The sequence below is a fragment of the Thalassophryne amazonica genome, chromosome 12, assembly GCF_902500255.1.
Source record: "Thalassophryne amazonica chromosome 12, fThaAma1.1, whole genome shotgun sequence".
Taxonomy (NCBI): domain Eukaryota; kingdom Metazoa; phylum Chordata; class Actinopteri; order Batrachoidiformes; family Batrachoididae; genus Thalassophryne; species Thalassophryne amazonica.
The window spans coordinates 43,002,373-43,027,746 of NC_047114.1; the positions used below are offsets into that span (position 1 = coordinate 43,002,373).

The window sequence follows — 25,374 nt, forward strand, 5'->3', positions numbered from 1 at the left end:
AGAGGCGTCGTCAAAAACAGGCAGGGTTCCATACCACATCAAACAATGTAACAAGGGCAAAGACAAAATCCAGCTCCAGAATACAAGGTCGAGAAAAACGTGAGAGCAAAAACTGTGACGAGAGGGCCAGGACGAAGATAACAAAATCAACGAGCAAACAAAGGAAAAGAAAACATGCAGGACTTAAATATGCTGAGTTAATTAGGAGGTGATATGGAGCAGGTGTGGTGTGCAGGCAGGAGGAGGGCGTGGCCTAACAGAGGAGAGGCTGTGAGACAAGAGAAGGCTGTGACAGGTGGACAAGGAGGTGACATACAAAACTGGGCGTGGCCAACAGAGCCGAGAAGGTGATTGGCAAGAGAGTGGAGTGATCTGAGGACGTGACTGATCCAAAAGAAACTGGATGTGAAAATATGAGAACAGAGAAAGGAATGCAGTGACAAGATGGACATGACAAATGATGCTAAAATATCCAAGACGGCATAGAGACTAAACATGAACAGAATCAGGTTGGAGAACAAGAAAATCCAAAAGCTAAAACTAGAATAGAACTGACATGAATAATATAACTGAAAACAAATGTGGTAAACCTGACAAATAAACTTAGTGACACAAGTAATCAAATGCAGTCAAAAACTGTGGATCAAAACTAAATCAGAACTCAACATGTGGCAGGAGTGTACAGAAAAACCTGATTTACAAATGTGCTAAAGACAGTGACTGACTAACCAGAAAGTAAAGGATGAAGACTAAACTAGAACAGAACTCAATAAGTGGCTGAAGTGTAATGAACAGAAAACAAGCTGTGACAAAAGCAGTAATGAACCAAAATCAAAGACGGTGGTTCAAAGACTAAACTAAACCAGAACGGAACTCAAGATGTGGCTATGGTGTGATAAACAGAAAACAAGCAGCTGTGACAAAGTGAAATAATCAGACTGTCAAAAAAGCAGACAAAAGGAAAATCAATAAAAAGACTGACAACAAACATGATGGGTGAGGACCGAGCAGGGGCAAGACCTGACAGTGGTAAAGTGCTTTATAAATAAAGATGGTATGGCACTGGGTGTTCTATACATATACTGTGGATATTTTATGCAAAACTAAATTGGAGTATTTTCCATCACATTTCCAAAACAGGTCCATATATTTGTAGAGTATATTTGGAAGGGGAATTTAAAGATACTTCAGAATAGGAAATATTACTATTGTAGATTGCTATAGATACATACAGAAAGAATACCAGTATTGTTCACCATCAATCAAACTGCTTTATCTGTGACCATAAAACATCCATGAAATACAGGGTTTAAAGGTTGTCGTGATCGGGCCTTATCAAGGATTGGGTTAATCACTGCTGCCCTGTAGGAATGTTGCCTGTGGGGGGGGATTTCCAGGGTGAGGGGTAAGATATCCTAGGATACCCCCACCCCGGGGGGTAAGATATTCAGGGGGGTAAGATATACTGTTACACACGAGGCGAAATCTTTCATGGAGCCCCAGACCGAGGAAGATTGATAGTCATCTTGTGTTTCTTCCATTTTCTAATAATTGCGCCATCACTTGTTTCCTTCTCACCAAGCTGCTTGTTGTCCCTGGTGTCCTCAGACAGCTCTTTGGTCTTGCCTATGGTGGATAGGATGGAGTGTGATTGATGGAGTGTGTGGACAGGTGTCTTTTATACAGGCAACAAGTTCAAACAGGTGCAATTAATACAGGTAAAGAGTGAAGAATAGGAGGGCTTCTTAAAGAAAAACTGACAGGTCTGTGAGAGCCAGAATTCTTGCTGGTTGTCAGGTGATCAAATACTTATTTCATGCAATAAAACGCACATTATTTAAAAATCATAAAATGTGATTTTCTGATTTATTTTTTCCTATTTTTTAGATTCTGTCTCTCACGGTTCAAGTATACCTACGATTAAAAAAAAAAAAAAACAGACCTCTCCATTCTTTGTAGGTGGGAAACTTGCAAAATCAACAGTGGATTAAATACTTATTTGCCTCACTGTATATATTATTTATGGTAGAAGGGGGTAGGTGTATATAAGCTTTTGCTTCTGCTTACACCCTTTCGGCCACATGTGCTAACTGTAAAATCTTTTTTTCTGCCAAGGAGTTTTGTGTGCTGAATTTGTGTGCTGAATACATTCATTCATTCATTCATTCATAAATCCAGCTTGCGTGCTTGGACTTGGACTTTTGGTATGGGGGTGGGTAACTGATAAGCTTTGCTTCTTCCCACCCCCTTTCAGACACAGTGCAAATTTTGGTTTTGTTTCGGTTTTGTTTTGATACGATGTGACTATGTGCTGTGTTGCTGAAATAAATTTCATTCATTCATTCATTCATCATCCTCCTCCACTGAACAACTCTCCTGCATCCTGCAGACACTGCCTGCATGCCGGGTTGTAGCCGGGCCGGCTGCTGAGGCTGCTGAACTTGATCTGGTGCCACTTCCAGATGCACATTTCCTCTGTGATCATATAAAAGGAAGAGTGTGTCAACCCCTCACACATTGTCTCCCATATTGGGCACTTTCTGACACAGAAATTAACTTTCAGACTCCCCCAAGAACTCTGTGGCTATTTAGAGAAAATCTGTGGCAGAAATATTTTGACCAGTTCAAAATTCAACCAACATGAGAGCGACACCCTGCAACTCAGGAGAATACAATCCCCCATGCACATTTTGTGAAAATTAGCAAATTCGTTGTAAATGCAGCCCAGAGAGATACTACCCTAAACTGCTAAGGTTCTGGATAAAGAGTTGAGGTTCATCTCAGTGATAAATTGTCATCAATTTATGATCCCTGTTTTTGTGTTTGCACCATCAGGTCCTCAAAATGGGCAAAAAGTCAAGGGTTTCAATAGGAAATGTTTTGCACACAGCAGCTTTTGTGTTTTATACAAAATATTGTTTGTGTTACAGATTGCTGTCAAAGATGTTGTGAACAAAGGAGGCCCAAAAGTTATTTTCAGATCATCTGTACTGGCCAGATATTTGTCCATCATAGTACTGACATGGTAAATTGAAATTACAACTAAATATTAAATTCAGAAATGTTGGGAAAATCTGTTATCCATCTAAATTTGTGGTTTACAAAGTCTTTCTGCATAGCCCCCCTTTTGTCGAATATTTTGAATCCCCCCAGAGACACATGTACATGCATTTTGCTTTCAGAGTCCACTGGAATTCATTTTAAAAATCCTGTCACAAAAAAATCTGTTTGCAACAAATCAAATTAATCCTCTTCAGCCCAGGCAAAATTATAATCTTTTTTTACACATTTTACAAACTTCATGTCTTGACAGTAAGGCTCCCATTTTGACTTAAATGGGAATTGGTCGGTAATTCATGCAGATACAGTTTGTCCACAGTAGGTTCTGTGATGAATGATATGTGCACAACTTAATCATCGGTCTTATCAGATGGTTTCACCGTGCAGCAAAGTAAGGAAGAGTTGGGAGGGAGAGGATTAACTTGCCTTGCCACGCCTTCCCTGCAGTGTGTGTGTGTGTGTGTGTGTGTGTGTGTGTGTGTCCAAATATTTATGACCCTAACTGTAAAAAAATTCCCATATCTTTCACTGCTCTTTCCATTTTTATTGATTGATTTGCCCAAATTCAAAAGAATGTTCAGTGAATTACACATTTGTTTTGCACACATCCCCTGAGCAGTGCTTTTATCTTCAAGCCAAAGGTTTTATTTTTCAAAAACAATACGATCTGTGGTACCACTCACCCTATCAGATTAATTGTCTGGGAGTTGTGTGATTTAATGTTAAGAAAATCATTGTCTTTATGATGTTTAATTTCAGTGCGGCAGTGTAATGTTTCAGTGGGGAGAACTGTATTACGGCCAAGCTGTAGATAAACCCGAATGGACCCAACAAATGCAGAAGCTGAGAGAGAGAAAAAATGGAGTAACAATTTATTGAACTACTGAGTATAGAAAAAAAATGGAATTTGAAATGGGTGGAGGTCACTGGAATCAGAAGGCATGGTCTGGAACAGGACTGGAGACTGGAACCAGGTGGCCGCCCACGGAGCTGACTGGCACTAGAGTAGTCTGGGAACAAAAACGGAGAGGTTACTAGGTCTAGGACTTTGGAATATACAGACATAGAAATATTTTTACAGATACAAGGGCCGCGTACCTCTGAGGACAACAGAGTTTCTGGCGAATGTGGAGTGGGTGAACCAGGGTATAAATACATGTGGCGATTATTGTGAACAGGTGTAGACCATCAACTCCATGGGGCGGTGCCTGCAGGAAACAGGAAGGGAGGAGGAGCAAAACACCAAGGCAGCACAACAGTACTCACCCTTCAATGGGAGCCCTCTGGCGACCCACCAGGCCTGCACATATGGGTATGACAGAAGTCCCGCAGGAGGGAGATTTCCAAGGTGAGGCCCCGCAACACCCAGGAGGATTCTTCAGGCCCACACCTCCCAGTCCACCAGATACTGGAACCCCCATCCCTAGCGATGAAAGTCGAAAATCTGCCACACAGTCGAGACAGGATGACCATCCATGAGCTGGGCAGGAGGTGGGGGAATGGCCAGAGAACACAAAGGGCTGGAATGCACAGACTTGATCTTGGAGACATGGAAAGTAGAATAAACGTGGAGAGCACAAGGCAGGCGCTTGTGAATCAGGGTATAAATGTTGTGTGGGCTGCCAGAAGAGGAGGTACTGCTGGCCCACCACCAGAAGGCGCCCTGCCTGAAGTGCCGGCTTCAGGCACGAGAGGGCGCTGCCGCCTCAGGAACAAGCCGTGGTGACAGCTGTCACCTGTCACTAATCATCCAATCCACATCTGGTATAAAAGCAGGAAGACACCTCCACCAAACTGCCGAGATATCATCTTCATCTGGAGGTAATACTCTCAGCCCTTTTGTGAGATCTATAAATCTATTATTGTGAGTGTTTGCAGGAGAACCGGTCGTTTTTGCGGAGGCTGTGCAAGACAGCGCTCCTTTTCAGCTGAGACCGCTGCAACGCGCTCAGTGAGAGGTGGAGGTGGCATTCCCACCATTGTTACTGGGTGTGCACACACCCACCCTTTGACTGTCTTTTGCTTTCTGCCAGCAGTACCAGATCCGACACTACGGGAAAGTGGCCACCTGGGGACTCCGGAACTTGGCGGCTCCAGTATTCCTCGGGTTCAGGTGGCGGTGGAAATCGTGTGGTTCCGGTTCGTTTCCAGACGGGCGTCTCCTATCGTCGAGCCTGCCCACACGACACCTTTATTAATTGACTGTTGCACATTCTGATTCTGCTGTGTTTGGTTGTGACATTCACACCAGTAAAGTGTTATAATTTGACTCCTTCCATTGTCCGTTCATTTACGCCCCCTGTTGTGGGTCCGTGTCACTACACTTTCCCAACAATAAATACAAGTGCCGATGATTGTGAACAGGTGCAGACCATTGGCTCCATAGAGCAGCACCTGCAAGAAACAGGAAGGGAGGACGAGCAAAGCACCATGGCAGCACAACAAACCGAAGCTTCCCAGGAGGTGTTGAGCAAATTGTGCGTTCTGTAAAGCCGATATGTTGCCTCTCTGATCTGAATGCTCCTTTTTTAATCAACCATATAAAACGAGGATGACTAATATGACCATGGATCATGATGGATCATGATTAGGAGCAGATTAGGATTTTTTAAAGGGTGGGGGTGAGGGGAGTTTGTAAAGGAGTTCGCCCTTGCCACCCCTACCCTTGTCAGTGGAATGAGAAGGAGCAAATAAATGATATGATAGATATTTGGGAGCATCAGGTGTGATGTGACTGCTATTGTAGCCGGCTTTAGTTTGGAGCAGCTCCAGTTCACTCTATGCCCTCTGCACCATGGTGATGTCTACAACAGTGATTTGTTCCACATTGCCAGGCAGCAACTTCAGACCATGAAGTGCCTTGGTGGTTAGTGCAGGCAATGTGGACTCAAACTGTTGGAAGAGTTCGTTGAAGAAAGGAACAAAGACTGCACACCTACAATAAACTTCAGCACCGTCTCCAGGGACATTGTTTCTTCTATTATGCCTCCCACAGCAGCATGGGATTATCATCTATATTCCAGCAACCTCTCATTTTGGTCCATGAAAATGGGTGCGATCTGCCCCTGATAATGGAATAAAAATCCTTATGACCCTGAATAAGCAGTAACTCAGGATCAAGTAATGAACTCCATGTTGCTCATGTTCAAGCTGTAATGGTTCCACACATAAAACTGTAACATTTCCACTCTTTGGAATAAAATACTTGATCAGTAATGTAACTCTTCAACAAAGAATATATAGCCCAGAATGTTTATCATCCTTTGTATGGACATTCTGTTTTCCTTTTGTTCCAGGTTTGCACTGAACCTTTCCCTCTTCTGCCTGTACTTTGATATGGGAAGTCTTGGCTTGAACATCTTCCTGACACAGGTCCTGTTTGGTACTGTTGAAATACCAGGTTCCATTCTTTGTATATGGCTGTTGGAGACTGTGGGGAGAAAGATGTTGCTCATGTCAACAGCTCTGACATCAGTAATCCTTTCTATGCTCATCCTAGCTGTTCAAGGTAAAGCATGTAGCTCATGGTGATGATTTTATGTTTTTGGTCTTTGTGTCCAATTTGAAAGCATTTGATTTTGCTTGTTTTGACAGGATATCCCATTGCTGCTACATCATTATCTGTAGCAACTCGTTTTTTCCTGATATTGGGCCTTGGTACATGTAACGTCTTTGTTCAGGAGCTGTTTCCAACATCAGTCAGGTCAGTGTTTCTCTGGGTGGGTGGAACTTGTGGGAACTTAGCGGTAATTTGCCAAAAGGATGACCAGGTGTCACATTTCTCCTGTTTTTCCTTTCTTTACTTTGAACGAAAGCTCAAATATTACAACCACATTACAGGAAGTACTCGCTTTATTTTTTTACACACTTCTCCTTATAGAACTGCTTGTGTTCTAAGATTAACAGGGCCATACTGCCACCTTGTGGTCAGTAGAAATAACTGTCCATCAGTCTGAAACACATTAACTTAGGTGCCTTTAACTGAGAACCCATTTTAACCCTTTAAGTAAATTGAACGTCATTAACTACATCAATGAAATACAGATACAGCACCCCCCCCCCATGAACTCTGTTCATGAAATCTCAAAAGGATACAGTAGTTGAACTAGTCTTCTTAAGATTGTCCTGTCCGATCTCACAAGTCCATCTCGACCCAGGAACAGCTCTGTAATCACACCAGTTCTCCAAATCTGGCGTGATCTTTTGTTCATCTCCAATGAGATGGTGCTCATTGCCAATCTTCAGAGGTGTGGAATGAAAAACCCTTCTGGTGTGAGCAGATTTCAGCTCCAACAGGCACTCCTCTTCCCAGCAAGTCCAGTAGTTGTCGAGAAGGTGCTGACAATACCTCCACCTTCGGTTTAGTTCTTCATGGCTCAAGCTTGCAGTTTGGCTGGTAGTCCAGAAGGTCTCAGGTGGCAAAGAGGAGAGCTGTTTGTCGATCGGGAAGTGAGCTGGTGTGAGAGAATGCGGCTCTTCAAGCTCATTGTAAACAAAGGTGAGTGGTCTTGAGTTGGTTGTTGCTTCCACTTCTACTAGCGGAGATGCTAGCTCTTCAAAACTCAGTGAAGCCCTTCCCATCACTCTTTTCAAACAGGTTTTAACTGATTGTACAAGTGTCTCCCAAATCCCCTGCCCCCAGGCTGCTCACTCTGTGATGTACTTCCATGTGATGCCCTTCTTTGAGAAGTACAGGTTCCTTGACAGCACTCCAAAGTGCTCTGAGGTCTTGATCAGCTTGCTTAAAAGTCCTTGCATTATCTGAATAAATAACTCTGCAGAGGCCCCGTCTTGATATAAACCTTTTGAAGGCCAGCAGAAATTTCCCTGTTGACATGTCTGACACCAACTCTAGGTGCACTGCGTGAGTCACAGCACAGGTGAACAATGAATGTCGGCCTTGTCCACTGCACTCTTGTTCTTACTCCAACAATTTCAAAGGGAGGTGTTTCTGTGATCTGTTCTCTTGGCAGGGGTGCTGTAGTCTGCTGCACATCCTTTACATGGAATCTCTTGCAGGTAGTACAAGCGTTTAGGATTCTTTTTAAGATTTTCTGGGCATGAGGAATCCAATATTTTTCTCTGAGTTGCACCATGGTGTCTCAAGTGATGAGTTGCATCACTTGCTTGTGTGTCTGTATGATCAGCATGTCTGATAGTCTGTGGTTTGTCAGCAAAATCCATGGATGCTGCTCACTGAAGCTCATGTCTGAATGTTACAGCCTTCTGTCAACACAGACGAGACCCTTCTTGTCAAGGAACGGCTTTAAGTCCACAATTTTTTAATGTCTTTACCTGCCTTGAGTGCAAGTAGTTCATTCTGGAACCCTTGACCTTGTATCTTCCAAATCCAATATCTTTCTGCCTCATCCAACTCATTAGTCATCAACTCTCCTTGTCTTTTCTCACTGGAGCTGGTGTTCTGGAGAAATCATTTGACGCAGGCAGTAACTCTGAAGACAGATCTATGATTACTATAGTTCTCCACGGTTAGTAATGGATCTGCATCTTTTGTTTCAGCGTTATTCAGCTGGACTGTCCCATGACTTGCTCTCAGTTCAACCTTTATCTCTTCTTCAGAAGGCTTGTCAGTGAGTGACTCTGGCTGCCCTTCTAAGGTCAGAAAGAGTGGTCCTGACCACCAGAGCTTCTCCTCTTTCTGGCTTGATGCTGCCTGACCTCTAGTGGTGTGATCAGCTGGGTTGAGCTTGCCACTGCAATGCGACCAGAATTCTGGCATGGTCAAGGACTGTATTTCTATAACTCGGTTAGCAACAATTTGCTTCCATTTCTGTGTTGGGCTGCAAATCCACTGGATGACTATCATGGAATCTGACCACATTCTGACCTGGTTTGGCTGCATGTCCATTGCCTTTAGCAAGTTATTGGCTAGTCTTGCTGCAACTAGATCCCCCATTAACTCAAGTCTGGGTAGTGTTAACTTCTTAATGGGTGCTACTCTTGCCTTGGACATTACCAATCTTATACAATATCAGCTCCTGTGGTCTGTCCTTGGAGGTATGGTACAGTGCCATAAGCTCTCTTGCTTGTGTCACTGAACACATGAAGATCTTGTGCCTTAAACTCCTTCACAGTCCCATGCCATCTTGGAATGACAATCCGATGCATCTGTAGCACCTTCATGCACCAATTTTGCTACCTTTTGGAGAGGTCATCTGGCAGTTCCTCATCCCAGCTGATGCCCCTTTGTCACATATCCTGAAACAGACACTTGACTCTAATAGTAAAGTGTGTCAGGAACCCCATGGGGTCAAATATCTTAGCTGATGAGTGCAGGACATTTCTCTTCCTGTTCTTCTTTGATCTGAAGATAGCCACCAGATGCCTGTGGTCAAAAACAAAGTCTTCAGAATCAGGTCTCCATACCAGACCAAGCACCTTTAACACACAGCTATCTGCTTCTGGTTACAGAGTGACTTCAAAGTTCTCCTGTAGCCAGCTGGCTTTCAGTTCAGAAGAGTTTGTGGTCCTCTTACAGAGTTTCATGCTAGCGGCAGATAAAATCTCCCTTGCAGCCTTGGTCAGAGCATAAGCTTCTTCAACATTGTTTGTGCCGGCAGTATAATCATCAACGTACAGCAAGCCTTTTATCAGGTTGACTTCTTGTGGATGACTTACTTGACTTTTTCCAGGTGGTTTCTGATTGTTGCTGACAGGAGGAAAAGGACTTGGTGACACTCCGAAAACCACATGAGTTATTCTCAGCATGTGTGGTTGAGCATCCACATTATCAGGAGGTCCAGGCAGTCTTTCTCTGTAATAGGAATTTGCCTTGGTGATATCTGCCATAAAGGCGATGGGATGCAGCCTAAATCTCACCAAAATGTTCAAGAGGTCTTGGTTGAGATTGGGCCCTGGAAGCAGACAATCAGTGAGAGATGGACAGCCATCTTCATGAGAAGAAGCATCAAAAGCAACTGGCAGCTTAGTTGTTGCTTTGTCCTCTCTTATAACGGCATGATGAGGTAAATAGTACTCTACCATACCTCGTTCACCCCCTCTGTTTGTTTTGTTTCTGGGACGTCTTCAAATATTCCTTGTTGAAATAATCTTCAAGCACATCATTGTATCTACTGAACAGTGTCACGCCCTCAGTTTTCATTTCAGTCCTTTAAATCTTTTTTGAGCGATTCTCAAGTTGTTTGGGAGTTCTGGTGCAGCTTGTCACCACAGTATCCAACTCCACCTCGTATGGCCCGTTTTTGTACTTGACTGACATGTCGAAATTCTGTTGGGCTGCACTGTCATTCATGGTTTCTTTTTTTTTTCTGGTTTGCAATGCTTGAGATGCCAAGTGACTCTATTTCCCACAATGCATGTAGCTGATCTGAAACTCATGTGCCTTCCTCGATGCAGGTCTTCATGCATGAAGCTTCACTCATGCTCAACATAGATACTGGTCCCTGAACTGTCCAGCCAAGCAGGGTTTCTACAGCAATGAGAGAATCAGATAGTCTTTCTACCTTGCCAGACACTATTTTTCAGTAGAAGTCAGCACCTGTCAGCATGGACAGCTCCAGCTCGTCATCACTACTGCCTGTGACATCAACTGAAGAACCTCTTCCTCTCCAACTGCTGCTGGACTTGTTCTTCAGGGACTTGCATGATGGCTGAGCTCACCTGTGGTGTTTCAACAGCTTTGCATAGTGTTGTTCATATTAGCTTTACAACACTTTGTTCAGTCATTACTGGAGTGTGGAGCTTAAGAGTTTCCTTTCTCAACGCTGATAATCCTAGTGCCTTCACCTCATCCTGCTGAATGATATGCCCTTATCCTAAGCACACAAAACATCTTCCCATTTTACTCAGTTTTTCCTTTCTTGCACTGAGTGTGCCACTTGTGCACAGTTCTGATTTATGACTTGTGCTATTGCAGAGTACACAGGCTGGCTTGTGTGAAGCACTGCAGCTGATGGTGAGTTTGGCTTTCTGTATCCATCACTGCCTGAGTTGGGTTTATATCTGGGCTGATGAGGAGGCTGGGGGTCTCTGTTGAGGCTTACTGCCTTGGTTAAGTGTATGGCACGTTCTCTGCTTTCAGCCTCTCTTTGCAAGAAAGAGACAAGATCAGGAACTCTTAGCTCATGTCCTGAACCTCTTTTACGTGTGTATGCGAGGGCTAGCTCGCCTGTGATCATCTTGAGTAATATTTGGCACAGCAGTTCTCCGTATGTGTCGGACACCACTCCCAGAGACTCCAAACTAATCTGGACCTCACACTCATCATATAGCTGTCTTAAAGCCACAGTATCTGTCGACCTTTTAGGCTGAGTAGTTTAGACGTGTGCATTTACAACAAGGTCTCTTCTTCCAAACCTTTCCTGCAGCATGTGGACAGCTGCATCATAGTTACTTTCAGTAATTTTCAGCCCACTGAGGGCTCTTGCAGCAGAACCCACAAGATATGATTTCCATTTTGCTCAGCTCTCTGTTCTCATGAATTGCTGTCTCAAACTGATCCCGAAAATTCTTGCCATCTTATTATTTGGCTGTCATATTTGTTGATATACAGCTTAAGTAATTTTACTGAGGTTCAATCATTGAAAATTCTCCGCCATTTCCTTCGGCTCCTTCATTGCAGCTAAGCTAGTTACAGCTATCTGTTCATCTTTTCTAAAGAAATATGGGAACTTAGCTGTAACTTCCCAAAAGGATGACCAGGCATCATGTTTCTCCTTTTTTCCTTTCTTTACTTTAAACAAAAGAACAAACATTACAACCACATTACGGGACATACTCGCTTTCTTTTTTTTTTGCACACTTCTTTCTCCTTATGGCCCAGTCACACGGCACACAACGATTCCTGAATGAAGGGGAAAAACAAATAATCCATATTAAGAGTCCTGTTTATCCAATTGTGTCTAAAGAAAAGTCCCTGCACCGTGAGAGCTCCTCTCTCCCACCGAGTCTTGGCAATTAAATTACCCTGTGCCACAAAGAAATAAAATAAAATGTTAAAATTAGTCAATTTTGTTTTTGTGTCCAGCAAGCGATAACACTGTAATGTCCAAAGTGAAACTGAACTACACTACCCACAATGCTCTCTGCATCGACCGGCCAATCACATTTTCCACTTAATGATGACATCATCAGCAAGTGACAGCCAGTCTGCCAAAAACCATGGAAACAGAGACCTGGAATGGGCATCACTTGACTAGCGGCGTGCCGCACGGTGGCCATTACTAAGGGTTGACAGAGCACCTTGAGCCAGTTAAGGCACCTGTTAAACAGAAGCGAAATGAGGGGAAAAAAAGGCAGCCAGTGCTTCACCATCAACTGCACCAACTACAAAAACAAATTCTCCAATACTAAAATGAACTGTACAAGAGCCTTAATATAATTATGTAAAATAAATGTCTATTTTAAAGTCGTTATGTTGCAATTTAATATCGATATACTGAGACTATAACTCAACGCCATAAGTTCTTTTCATTAAGCTGCGTTCACATGCATACAAATACGGAAACAAAAATGTTTAAATATATTTATGTATAGATATACTTGCAGTTGTTGTTTAATATGATATGTACATGGTGGTCACAGGCGGCATTTAAATTTTAACAGTGTGGTTGGAGGGGATGGAGGAGGTACTTTTTACCCTGACTGAGGGTCAAAAGTCAAATTCTGAATGGCTTTATATCTACTTGTTATAAAATGTTAGGAAAAATCATATATATGACTAGCAGTAATATTACAGTGGAAAAAGAAGGAAGGTAAATGAGCACAATGGCAAGGCATACTTCAGATTTATATTTTAATACATAAGGATTGTTCATCCAGGCATGTATGGGTTCGTTAGAGCTTTTAATCAGCTTGAATACAACTTACAAGGCTTCATTTATAAAAGTCCATCAAGAATTATGATGACAGGAAAAAAATCATCACAGTAAATGAACAGAATGGCATATTTTCCCCCAAATTTCCACACTTTACATAAAACATTTTTTTTACCCAGGCATGTATGGGTTCATTAGAGCAATTAAAGGGCTTTAAAACAAGCCTACTTTTATTAAAATCTGTTAACAAATAGCGACAATAGAGAGAGAAAAGCAGCACAGTTTGTCATAATTTCCCCAAATTTCTGCATTTTACATAAGTTTTTTTTTTTTTTCACCCACACATGCATGGGTTCATTGGAAAGAACTTTCAAATGGCTTTAACACAAGCCTACATTTATTAAAATCCATTAAGAAATAGCAACGCTAGTGCAAAAAAGCGGTCAGTTTATTATTCATGATCTGCACATCTCCACCCTTAGTAATGGTGTCTTCCTGTCCTGAGCAACGCTAATAGATTGAGGCGCGCACGTCCATTCCAGGTCTATATTTCCATGCCAAAAAAACACTGATCTACACACAACAGGGATTCAAATGTTTGATTTTAGGGTTTACAAATGTTTTGACTATTAAACTTTGCTCACTTTACCAGAAAAAATGTTATCGGACTGAAAGTTATCGGAGAGGTGTTCCGGGCACGTCCCATTGGGAGGAGGCCCCGGGGAAGACCCAGGACACACTGGAGGCACTACATCTCTCAGCTGGCTTGGAAACGCCTTGGGGTTCCCCCGGAGGAGCTGGGGGAGGTGTGTGTGGATCGGGAGGTCTGGGCGGCTTTGCTTGAGCTGCTGCCCCGGCGACCCGACTCCGGATAAAGCGGAAGTGGATGGATGGATGGATAGATGGATAATTGGTCTGATGATGGTTTTAAAAGTTATCTGAAAAGCTAATCTGCAAGAACATTTGGTAATGATCGGTTATTGGATTAACTGAACAGTGCCCACCACTGTCAGTAGAAATAACTGTCCGTCAGTCTGAAATGTATTAACTTAGGTACGCCTTATGTGAATCGATTAAAAATCAGTAAATCGATCTTTTCAACCCAGCACTACTGACAACATCTATAACATGTATTAAATTGTAATTATAAAAACTTTTTCCCACTTTCCTGTTACACTGAGGCTTGTAAACTTTGTAGTTTCTAAACACTTCCAATGAAAACTGTTAACTTTTCATTGTGAAAATGAGTGAAGCCCCCACACACACCCCCGCTCTCACTGAGCAAATGGAGTGTTTTGGAAACTATGTGTTTCCTGCCTTTTAATTACTACGCAAAGGGAATATATCAATTCATTTCTCCGAACTACTTTGGTGATGGAAGCCGTAATGCGGCTCACTCAGTGTATTCCTGCCCCTACCGGTCGCTGGTGTGCTGCTTGACGACTGCCGCAGCGACAGCGGTAAACAGGTAACAGCATTCTCCCATCATGCACCTCGGTTTCTCCCATCATGCTTCTTGTGTACTTACTGTTTTAACTTCCTGTTTGCGGTGACGAAAGTGTGCTTCCAGTTTGCGGTCATGGCGGAAACTGAGTCGGATGGACTATGACTCCACTCTTACTATCTTAAACCTTTTAGATCAGAGAACACAATGTCTGTGATTATTTTCAGAGATCTCATTTTGAGGATTTGCAAATCATTGGACACACCTAAGATGGCGGAGCGCTAGCAGCGTCATGACTGAGCGCTAGCAGCAATTAAGAGATTCTCGCCCCGTTTGCGCTTAAACTGCCTTGTTTCTGCTTACAATCGACTTAGAATGATTAAGAGGTTTTACATTGTCATCTGACAGTTAATAATCACATTATTAGTGTGAAGTTCGCTGATCCACAGCAGGATTGTTTTCCACCGGCGCGGCTCCACCTGAAGCCCGAGGCGTCAGCGCAGTTCCACCGGCGCGGCTCCACCTGAAGCCCGAGGCGTCAGCGCAGTTCCACCGGCGCGGCTCCACCTGAAGCCCGAGGCGTCAGCGCACATCCACCGGTGCGGCTCCACCTGAAGCCCGAGGCGTCAGCGCAGTTCCACCGGCGCGGCTCCACCTGAAGCCCGAGGCGTCAGCGCACATCCACCGGTGCGGCTCCACCTGAAGCCCGAGGCGCCAGCGCGGTTCCACCGGCGCGGCTCCACCTGAAGCCCGAGGCGTCAGCGCGGTTCCACCGGCGCGGCTTTACCGAGGCCCGAGGCGTCAGCGCACATCCACCGGCGCGGCTCCACCTGAAGCCCGAGGCGCCAGTGCAGTTCCACCGGCGCGGCTTTACTGAGGCCAGAGGCGCCAGCACGGAGTTATCTGACCATGGGTCCGAAGAAGGCACTGACGGCGGAGGAGGGAGACGATATCAAGAAGTCCCTGGACTTTTTGTCTGAGGAAATCTCTGTTGTTAAAATGCAGCAGAAATCCATTATGGAGCTGGTGGAAGAAGTGAAGGCTCTCCGGATCCAGAATGCAGAGAAAGACCGGCATCTGGTGTACCTGGAGAACCGTGTTGTGGAGTTGGAACAGTACACAAGGATGAACAACGTTATTATTACAGGAATTCATATTAAACCTCGATCCTACGCACGGGCGGTGTCAGAAGACAGCGGAGGGGAGGCCAGCGAGCAGGAGGCCAGCTCTGTGGAACAACAGGTGGCTGACTTCCTGCAATCTAAAGGTATTCAAATGGACTGTAATAACATTGAAGCGTGCCACCCCCTGCCCAGGAGAGAGGATGGAGACAAGCGAGCAGTTATAATGAGGTTTGTCAATAGAAAACATAAAATGGCATTGTTAAAACAGGGACGGAAACTCAAAGGAACAAACGTATTCATCAATGAACATCTGACCAAAAGAAACGCAGACATCGCCAGGAAAGCTCGTTTCTTAAAAAAGCAGGGAAAAATTCAACAGACATGGACATCCAACTGCAAAACATTTATCAAATTGAATGGAACACCAGAACAAGTGAAGGTTATGGTAATCAGGAACATCGAGGAACTGGACAAATACGACCAATAAGGTATGAGGACACAAACACATCACAACACCATGACACAGACCAGAGGAACCTATTCATCTACTACATCATCTACATCTGGAGACAAGAAGGATATAACTCAAAGGATTGCTGATCATGGAAAAGTAGAACTGAGAACATTTAAATACACAGACCACAATGTACTGGACTTGGAGCACGATATAGACCCGGACAATAATTTCTTCTCAAATATCAATGACAGTTGTTGCTATTATACAGATGAACAGTTTAATCGGATCATTAAAACGGATAACAAATTATCAATAATCCATTTCAACAGCAGAAGTCTATATGCAAACTTTAACAACATTAAAGAATATTTAAGTCAATTTAAAAAAATATTTAACATAATTGCTATATCAGAAACATGGATCAATGAAGATAAAGGAATGGATTTTGAACTGGATGGATATGAATTTAACTGTGTAAACAGAAAGAATAAGAGTGGAGGAGGAGTGGCTGTGTATGTGGATAAGAACATGGATTATAAAATAGTAGACAATATGACAACTGTGATCGATAACTTATTAGAATGTATAACTATTGAAATATGTGAAGAAAAAAGCAAAAATGTATTAGTCAGCTGTATATATAGAGCACCAGGATCTAGTATTGAAACATTCACTGACTGTATGGGAAAAATGTTCTCAAAAACTAATCAAAAAACTGTGTTCATTTGTGGTGACTTCAATATTGATCTGCTCAATCCAAATAAGCATAAAATAACAGATGAATTTATCAATATAATGTACAGTATGAGTTTATATCCAAAAATCACCAGGCCAAGCAGAATTACATCCCATAGTGCTACCTTAATTGATAATATATTCAGCAGTGATATTGAGAATAACACTGTGAGTGGATTATTAATCAATGACATTAGTGATCATCTACCAGTTTTCATCGTTTATAATAGAAACCATCGGCGGAATCAGCCAGAGGAGAAAATAAAATACAGGCGAGTGCGGACAGAGGAAAACATGAACACACTAAAGAAGGATTTACAGGAGCAAAACTGGGAAAAGGTATACAGTGAAAGTGATGTTGATAGTGCATATGAAACTTTTTTTTACAAATATTTACATCATTATATGATAAAAATTGTCCAATTAAACAAGACTACAGAAAACAAAAAATCCAAGATCGACCATGGATGACGAAAGGGTTACGAAATGCATGTAATAAGAAAAATACACTGTATAGAGAATTCATAAAACTAAAGAGGCAGAAAATAGATATAAGAAATACAAAAATAGATTAACTAATATTATACGGGTATGTAGGAAGGAATATTATAGTAACATATTATATAATAACAAAAACAATATTAAAGGAATATGGGATATATTAAATAGCATTATCAAAAATGGTAATAAAAAACAGAGTTACCCTCAGTATTTCATTGATAATAATGTCAAGAAGGAAAATAAGGATGAGGTAGTCAACGGTTTTAATAATTTTTTTTGTAAATATTGGACCAAGCTTGGCAGAAAAAATTCCCGATTCCCAACCTGAGGATTGGGATAATAATCTCATAGAAAGAAATCCCTGTTCAATGTTCCTCACAGCAGTGGATGGAAAAGAAATTATAGACATTGTGAATAATTGTAAATATAAAACATCTACCGATTTAAATGAAATTGATATGGTGGTGGTAAAACAGGTCATTGAATGGATTGCAGAACCATTAACATACATCTGTAACTTATCATTTCAAACTGGTAAATTTCCCAATCAAAGGAAAATAGCTAAGGTTGTGCCGCTGTATAAGACTGGGGATAGACACCACTTCACAAATTATAGACCTGTTTCTTTGCTTCCACAATTTTCCAAATTATTAGAAAAGTTATTCAATAATAGATTACACAAATTCATAAATATAAATTACTTACTGATAGTCAATATGGATTCAGAGCACATAGTTCAACATCACTTGCATTAGTAGAATCAGTTGAGGAGATTACAAACGCCATAGACCACAAATTACATTCAGTTGGAATATTTATAGACCTAAAAAAGGCTTTTGATACAATCAATCATGACATATTAATCAATAAACTTGAACAGTATGGGATTAGGGGGTTGGTGTTGCACTGGGTGAGAAGCTACTTAAGTAACAGAAAACAGTTTGTGAAGTTGGGGGAATATACATCATCATGCTTGGACAATGCTTGTGGCGTCCCACAGGGATCAGTATTGGGTCCAAAACTGTTTGTAATTTATATAAATGATATTGTCAATGTTTCCAAAATATTAAAATTAGTATTATTTGCAGATGACACAAGCATTTTTTGTTCAGGGGGGGATTTGCAGGAGTTACTGAGGAGGATCAGTATAGAAATGGGAAAATTGAAAATATGGTTTGACAAACAAATTATCATTAAACTTAAGTAAAACAAAATACATGTTATTTGGCTATTGTAATACAGACATACAGGTTCAGTTACAAGTCGAGGGGGTAGATATTGAAAGGGTACATGAAAATAAGTTTCTGGGGGTGATAATAGATAAGATAAACTGGAAGACTCATAAAACATATACAAAGTAAACTGTCAAGAAGCATTTCAGTTCTAAACAAAGCGAAACATATTCTGGACCACAACTCACTCCGCATTCTTTACTGCTCACTGGTTTTACCATATTTACAGTACTGTGCAGAGGTATGGGGTAATACTTATAAAGGTACAACACAATCACTATCAGTAATGCAGAAAAGAGCTATAAGAATCATTCATAATACTGGCTATAGAGATCATACAAAGCCACTATTTTTACAATCCAAAATCTTAAAATTCACAGACTTGGTTCATTTTCAAACAGTGGGCACGAACAACATTAAAAGGTTTCCGTATTTCTGTCTGTGGGGTGAGGATGTGGAACAGATTGGGAGTGGGGCTCAAGCAATGTCCAAGCATGAACCAGTTTAAACAGCGGTACAAAAATATGTTTTTTTCTAGGTATAGGGAGGAGGAATTTGTGTGTGTGTGTGTGTGTGTGTGTATATATATATATATATATATATATATATATATATATATATATATATATATATATATATATATATATATATATATATATATATATATACGAGGTCTCTTAGATAATAAACCGACCCTTTTATTTATTTTTTTAACTACATGGATTTGAATGACATGCGATTACACCAATCATGCTTGAACCCTCGTGCGCATGCGTGAGTTTTTTCACGCGTGTCGGTGACGTCATTTCCCTGTGGGCAGGCCTTGAGTGAGATGTGGTCCCGCCCTCTCGGCTGAATTCCTTTGTTTCACACGCTGCTCGAGACGGCGCGCGTTGCTTTATCAAAATTTTTTCTGGACCTGTGAGGAATATCCGAGTGGACACTGTTCGAGAAATTAAGCTGGTTTTCTGTGAAAAGTTTAACGGCTGATGAGAGATTATGGGGTGTTTCTGTCGGTGTAAGGACTTCCCACGGAGCGGGACGTCGCGCAGCGCTCCCAGGCGACGTTGTCTGGCTGTTTCGAGCTGAAATCATCCTAATTTAAGGTTCTGTTGACCCAGGACGTCGTGAGAGAACAGAGAAGATTCAGAAGAGGCCGGCATGAGGAGTTTATGTGGACATTCCACTGTTAAAGGTCACTTTGTAATGAAAGAACGTGCGCGCAAATTCGCCGAGTCGTTTCCGTGACGACGACGCAAATCTGTGTGCGCCGCGACCAGAAAAACACCTCCGTATTGAAGACCATTTGTAAAATTCAGGCGGCTTTTGATGGCTTTCAACAAGTGAGTAACTGAGAAATTGTTTAACAGCTTGGGCATGTTCCAACTTGCCCGTTAAGATTTCCAACGGAGGTGTTTTTCCTGCCGCGACCCCCCGCGGTCGGGTCCAGCCCGACATGTGACTCTGCCCGCACGTTCTTTCATTACAAAATGACCGTTAACAATGGAATGTCCGAATAAACTCCTCATGCCGACTTCTTCTGAAAGTTCTCTGTTCTCTGACGACTTACTGCGTCAACAGAGCCTGAAATGTGGAAGTTTTCAACTTGAAACGGCGAGACGCTGCCGCCTCGAAGCGCAGATCGCCGTCAGGCGCTGTGGACCGTCCTTAAAGCGACAGTTACAGACCAAAATCTCTCATCAGCCGTTAAAATTTTTACCGAAAACCAGCTGAATTTATTGAATGGTGTCCACTCAGTTGTGCCTTACAGTTTTGAAAAAATTTTTATCAAACAAAGCAACAGTCTCTGAGCCATTCCTAAACAATGAAAAAAATCGACGAGCGTGTGGACGACTCCTCACTCAAAGACTGCCCACAGGCGAATGACGTAACCGACAGGCGTGAAAAAACTCTCGCATGCCCACGAGGGTTCAAGCATGTCTGATGTAATCACACGACGTTGATTCAAATCCATATGGTTTTTGAAAAAATAATAAGGTCGGATACTTTTCTAATAGACCTCGTATATATATGTATCTATGTGTATATGTATGTGTGTGTATATATATATATATATATATATATATATATGCACTCAACAAAAATATAAACGCAACACTTTTGGTTTTGCTCCCATTTTGTATGAGATGAACTCAAAGATGTAAAACTTTTTCCACATACACAATATCACCATTTCCCTCAAATATTGTTCACAAACCAGTCTAAATCTGTGATAGTGAGCACTTCTCCTTTGCTGAGATAATCCATCCCACCTTACAGGTGTGCCATACCAAGATGCTGATTAGACACCATGATTAGTGCACAGGTGTGCCTTAGACTGCCCACAATAAAAGGCCACTCTGAAAGGTGCAGTTTTGTTTTATTGGGGCGGGGATACCAGTCAGTATCTGGTGTGACCACCATTTGCCTCATGCAGTGCAACACATCTCGTTCGCATAGAGTTGATCAGGTTGTCAGTTGTGGCCTGTGGAATGTTGGTCCACTCCTCTTCAATGGCTGTGCGAAGTTGCTGGATATTGGCAGGAACTGGTACACGCTGTCGTATACGCCGGTCCAGAGCATCCCAAACATGCTCAATGGGTGACATGTCCGGTGAGTATGCCGGCCATGCAACAACTGGGACATTTTCAGCTTCCAAGAATTGTGTACAGATCCTTGCAACATGGGGCAGTGCATTATCCTGCTGTAACATGTGATGTTCTTGGATGGCACAACAATGGGCCTCAGGATCTCATCACGGTATCTCTGTGCATTCAAAATGCCATCAATAAAATGTACCTGTGTTCTTCGTCCATAACAGACGCCTGCCCATACCATAACCCCACCGCCACCATGGGCCACTTGATCCACAACATTGACATCAGAAATCTGCTCACCAACACGACGCCACACACGCTGTCTGCCATCTGCCCTGGACAGTGTGAACCGGGATTCATCCGTAAAGAGAACACCTGTCCAACGTGTCAAATGCCAGTGAATGTGAGCATTTGCCCACTCAAGTCGGTTACGACGATGAACTGGAGTCAGGTCGAGACCCCGATGAGGACGACGAGCATGCATATGAGCTTCCCTGAGACGGTTTCTGACAGTTTGTGCAGAAATTCTTTGGTTATGCAAACCGATTGTTTCAGCAGCTGTCCAAGTGGCTGGTCTCAGATGATCTTGGAGGTGAACATGCTGGATGTGGAGGTCCTGGGCTGGTGTGGTTACACGTGGTCTGCGGTTGTGAGGCTGGTTGGATGTACTGCCAAATTCTCTGACTCGCCTTTGGAGACGGCTTATGGTAGAGAAATGAACATTCAATACACGAGCAACAGCTCTGGTTGACATTCCTGCTGTCAGCATGCCAATTGCACGCTCCCTCAAATCTTGCGACATCTGTGGCATTGTGCTGTGTGATAAAACTGCACCTTTCAGAGTGGCCTTTTATTGTGGGCAGTCTAAGGCACACCTGTGCACTAATCATGGTGTCTAATCAGCATCTTGATATGGCACACCTGTGAGGTGGGATGGATTATCTCAGCAAAGGAGAAGTGCTCACTATCACAGATTTAGACTGGTTTGTGAACAATATTTGAGGGAAATGGTGATATTGTGTATGTGGGAAAAAGTTTTAGATCTTTGAGTTCATCTCATACAAAATGGGAGCAAAACCAAAAGTGTTGCGTTTATATTTTTGTTGAGTGTATATATATATATATATATATATATATATATATATATATATATATATATATATATATATATATATATATATATATATATCGGTTTAGGTGTGTAGGAATCTATGTGTATATGTGGCAAAGGGTATTACTGGTTGTGGGGAAGAAGGGGTAGGGATAAATAAGCTGATGCTTCACCCTACCCCTTTTCGGACATGTTGGGTACACAGTAGGAACTTTTTTGTTGTTGTTTTCACTGATCTATCTTGTGTTTGTTGTTGTATCAAATGTTCAAAATAAACAGTTTTCATTCATTCATTCATTGTATTCTGTTTTAATTTATATTTTGCACAATGTCCCAACTTCATTGGAATTGGGGTTGTATATAAGCAATCCAACTGGCACCTCTCATTTCTACCAGAAGACTAATTTATTACAGAATTGGATACAAAGTTATAAATTTGGTTTGGCCTTAGTCTTCATTTCAGCTGTGGGATGTTGAATCCTGACGATAGAAGATGTAGGTGGTGGAGCCCATCGTCCTGCAGCAGACAGGGACCATTTGGTGGCAGTGGGGCGGTGGAGGGAGTGTCAAGCAGATAACTGAAAAACATCAAGAGATGAGTGAGACACTGAAGCTTTTAAAGGATGTGCCTGCATATTACTGGTTTGAGGCATTAATTAACTGTAGCATCTGTTCAGGATTAAGACAATGGCTAGAGACAATTTGCAGAAGACAAATAGTGGCACGATGGCATAGTGGTTAGCACTAATGCCTCACAGCAAGAAGGTCGTGGGATCACTTCCTGCCCATTCTGTGTGGAGTTTGCATGTTCTCCACATGTCTGCGTGGGTTTCCTGGGCACTCCAGTTTACTCCCACAATCTAAAACATGCTTATTTAGGGTCTGCTCTAGAGGGCTGCATTGGGATTGGGTTCCGCCGGGTCCTGCGGGACACAATGCAAATTTGCAGGAGCAGATGGTCAGAACCTTGCTGTGGGCGGGAGCAGGCGGCTAAAAATAAACACTGCGGGAACAGAAGCAACAAAATGAGTGAGTCAACAAAGGAAAATAAAATATGCGTGTCCACATGCTACTTTCATCTTAAATTAACAGGAGCAGCGAACATTACAGGAGTGAACAGAGAGAGAGAGAGACAGCAGATGAATAAGTACTCAGTCCACATCTTTCTGAAACAGAAGGTTCCTGGTTCAGAACAATCTGTTCCCATTCTCCATGCGATGTGGAGTTACACCAGGAACTGCAACCACTGTAAAACTTGTATAAAGTCAGCATGCAGTTCTGTATTGGACTTGAAACCAAATTTTTGGTGATCTAAGGTGCACGCAATGTCTTTGGCATTGATGAAGTGACCATGTCAGTTCTGCACCTGACCACACATGCAAGTGGTCTCATGATTTTGATGTTGGTACAACTGCATCAGGGTCAAACTCGCAATGAGACTCATGCTGTGCTGTGTGCGGCTCTGTGCCTGTTGGAAAACAGAGTACGCACAAGACCAAAGAAAAATTCTAATAGCCCACTCCACTATAATATGTGTCTGGCTTTCCTTGAGTGAACAAAGGCTAAAAACAATGTGTTTCACAATTAAACAAGCAGATGTATCTGAAAATGAATCTGACTACTTGTGATCTTGTGGCACTTGTGATCTGTCCCTTTTTTCCCCAGAAATTTGGTATCATCAATTTATTTGTTATCTTACAAATTAGTTGTAATTATGCTCTGTTGTCATTTTTAGACAAACAGCCACAGGACTTGGAGCAACAGCTGGCAGATCTGGAGGGATGGTTGCTCCCCTGGTTAATATGTTGTCCAGGTTCCACTGGGTCATACCCATCACTTTCTTCAGCACCCTCTTGCTAATTGGTGGATCTCTCTGCTTCATTCTTCCTGAAACTAGACACAGAGAGCTGCCCGAGTCAACTGAAGAGGCTGAAAACAACAAGTGAGGATATTGTAATTCACGACTAAACAAGCTGGCATGTGTTAGAATTAATGTTATCCCTGAGACTCATGATCTGTCCTTTCTTTCAGAAATCCAGCCTTCAGAGAGAGAGAAAGCTCTTCATATCACCTATCAGTCATGCAAAAGATGTTGCCTTGAGGGTTTATTATGCAAGGGTGTACAAAGAATTCACTTCAACAGCACTGTGACCTGATTACGTTTCCTAAACTCCAAAAAAATTATCCAACTGATTAACTTTTAGACTAATTCTTAGAAATTTTATGTAGAGTGAAGAACTTGGGTGTCTTTATCAGTGAAGAAAGGTTTGCAGACCTTGAAGCCCCATCACACATAGCAAGAATGTACAGGAACCAGGACGAAATGGCAAATATTACCATAATCGGATGCAGTAGGGAGGGAAAGAGGTGTGGTCAGCAGTGTCAGAATGCAGCCAGACAACCTCATCCACACCTGCATGATGGCATCCAAAGCATATGTAGATAATGGGTAGATGACACAGACTGCTGTCAGATGGCCATAACAGGTGCTGAAGACTACCCGATGTCCAAACGTCTGGATGGTAAGCATGGGACCAGAGTGGGAGGGAGCACTGTGTTCCTCACGCGCACATGAGCCAGAGTGTGCACACGCGTGGGGCTGAAATGATCACTCAGCTCTGTGTCTGTGTGTGTGTGTTTTCATAATGGCTGCATGAGCCACCAAGCGTGCACACGTGCCACTGGACACTTTTGCTGAAAGTTTGCTGGCAGTGAGCCAAGCAGTGAACCATGCGTCAGACGCAGCCTTTCCAGCAAACGTTCATTTCTTTTTTCTTTTTTGCTCACTTCAGGAGCACAACACAACTCTGTACACCATGATGTCGGTTGGATTATCACATGGGATTTATTTTTTGCCGTGGTTATTTGCAGCACATAGCAATGGGGTGAGAGGCTTTTCGCTACAGGCTGTGGTTTGGATCTTGTGCACCATGCGCTGTCCTGGTTCCATGCTGGTTTCTTGTTTAATAATGTCATGGCCTGGCAATATAGTTCCACGTCACACCTCCTACAGAGTTTATATGGTGATCAAGTAATAATAATATGCATATTACAGCAGTGAGATCCATTTAGCTCTGACACATGTGATGATGCATTACTGCATGAGGCCACAGAGAGGCACAGTGGCAGACAGTACTTTCAGTTTGATTGCGTGTTGTTCACACCCACTGTACATGATGAATGACTGCCGCATACACGTTATTACTTATCAACATTTCCTTTGCACTTCCTAGCCGGGGTCCAGTGGAGGTGGACATCCGTGGCACAACACGCCAGCAGGCTTTGATGCTCAATCAACTGTGATCAGATTGTTTCA

General features: G+C 42.5%; 1 protein-coding gene across 1 annotated transcript in view; it reads left to right on the plus strand.

Moving 5' to 3' along the window:
• The window catches only part of LOC117521228 (solute carrier family 22 member 13-like), a 53,343-nt gene extending 29,184 nt beyond the window's left edge, over positions 1-24,159 (plus strand). Inside the window, exons 6-10 of the mRNA XM_034182565.1 lie at positions 2,931-3,025; positions 6,357-6,568; positions 6,655-6,763; positions 23,794-24,000; positions 24,090-24,159. Of these exons, the coding sequence (XP_034038456.1) occupies positions 2,931-3,025; positions 6,357-6,568; positions 6,655-6,763; positions 23,794-24,000; positions 24,090-24,159 (693 nt within the window). The remainder of the gene's footprint in view (positions 1-2,930; positions 3,026-6,356; positions 6,569-6,654; positions 6,764-23,793; positions 24,001-24,089) is intronic.
• Positions 24,160-25,374: the final 1,215 nt, after the last annotated feature.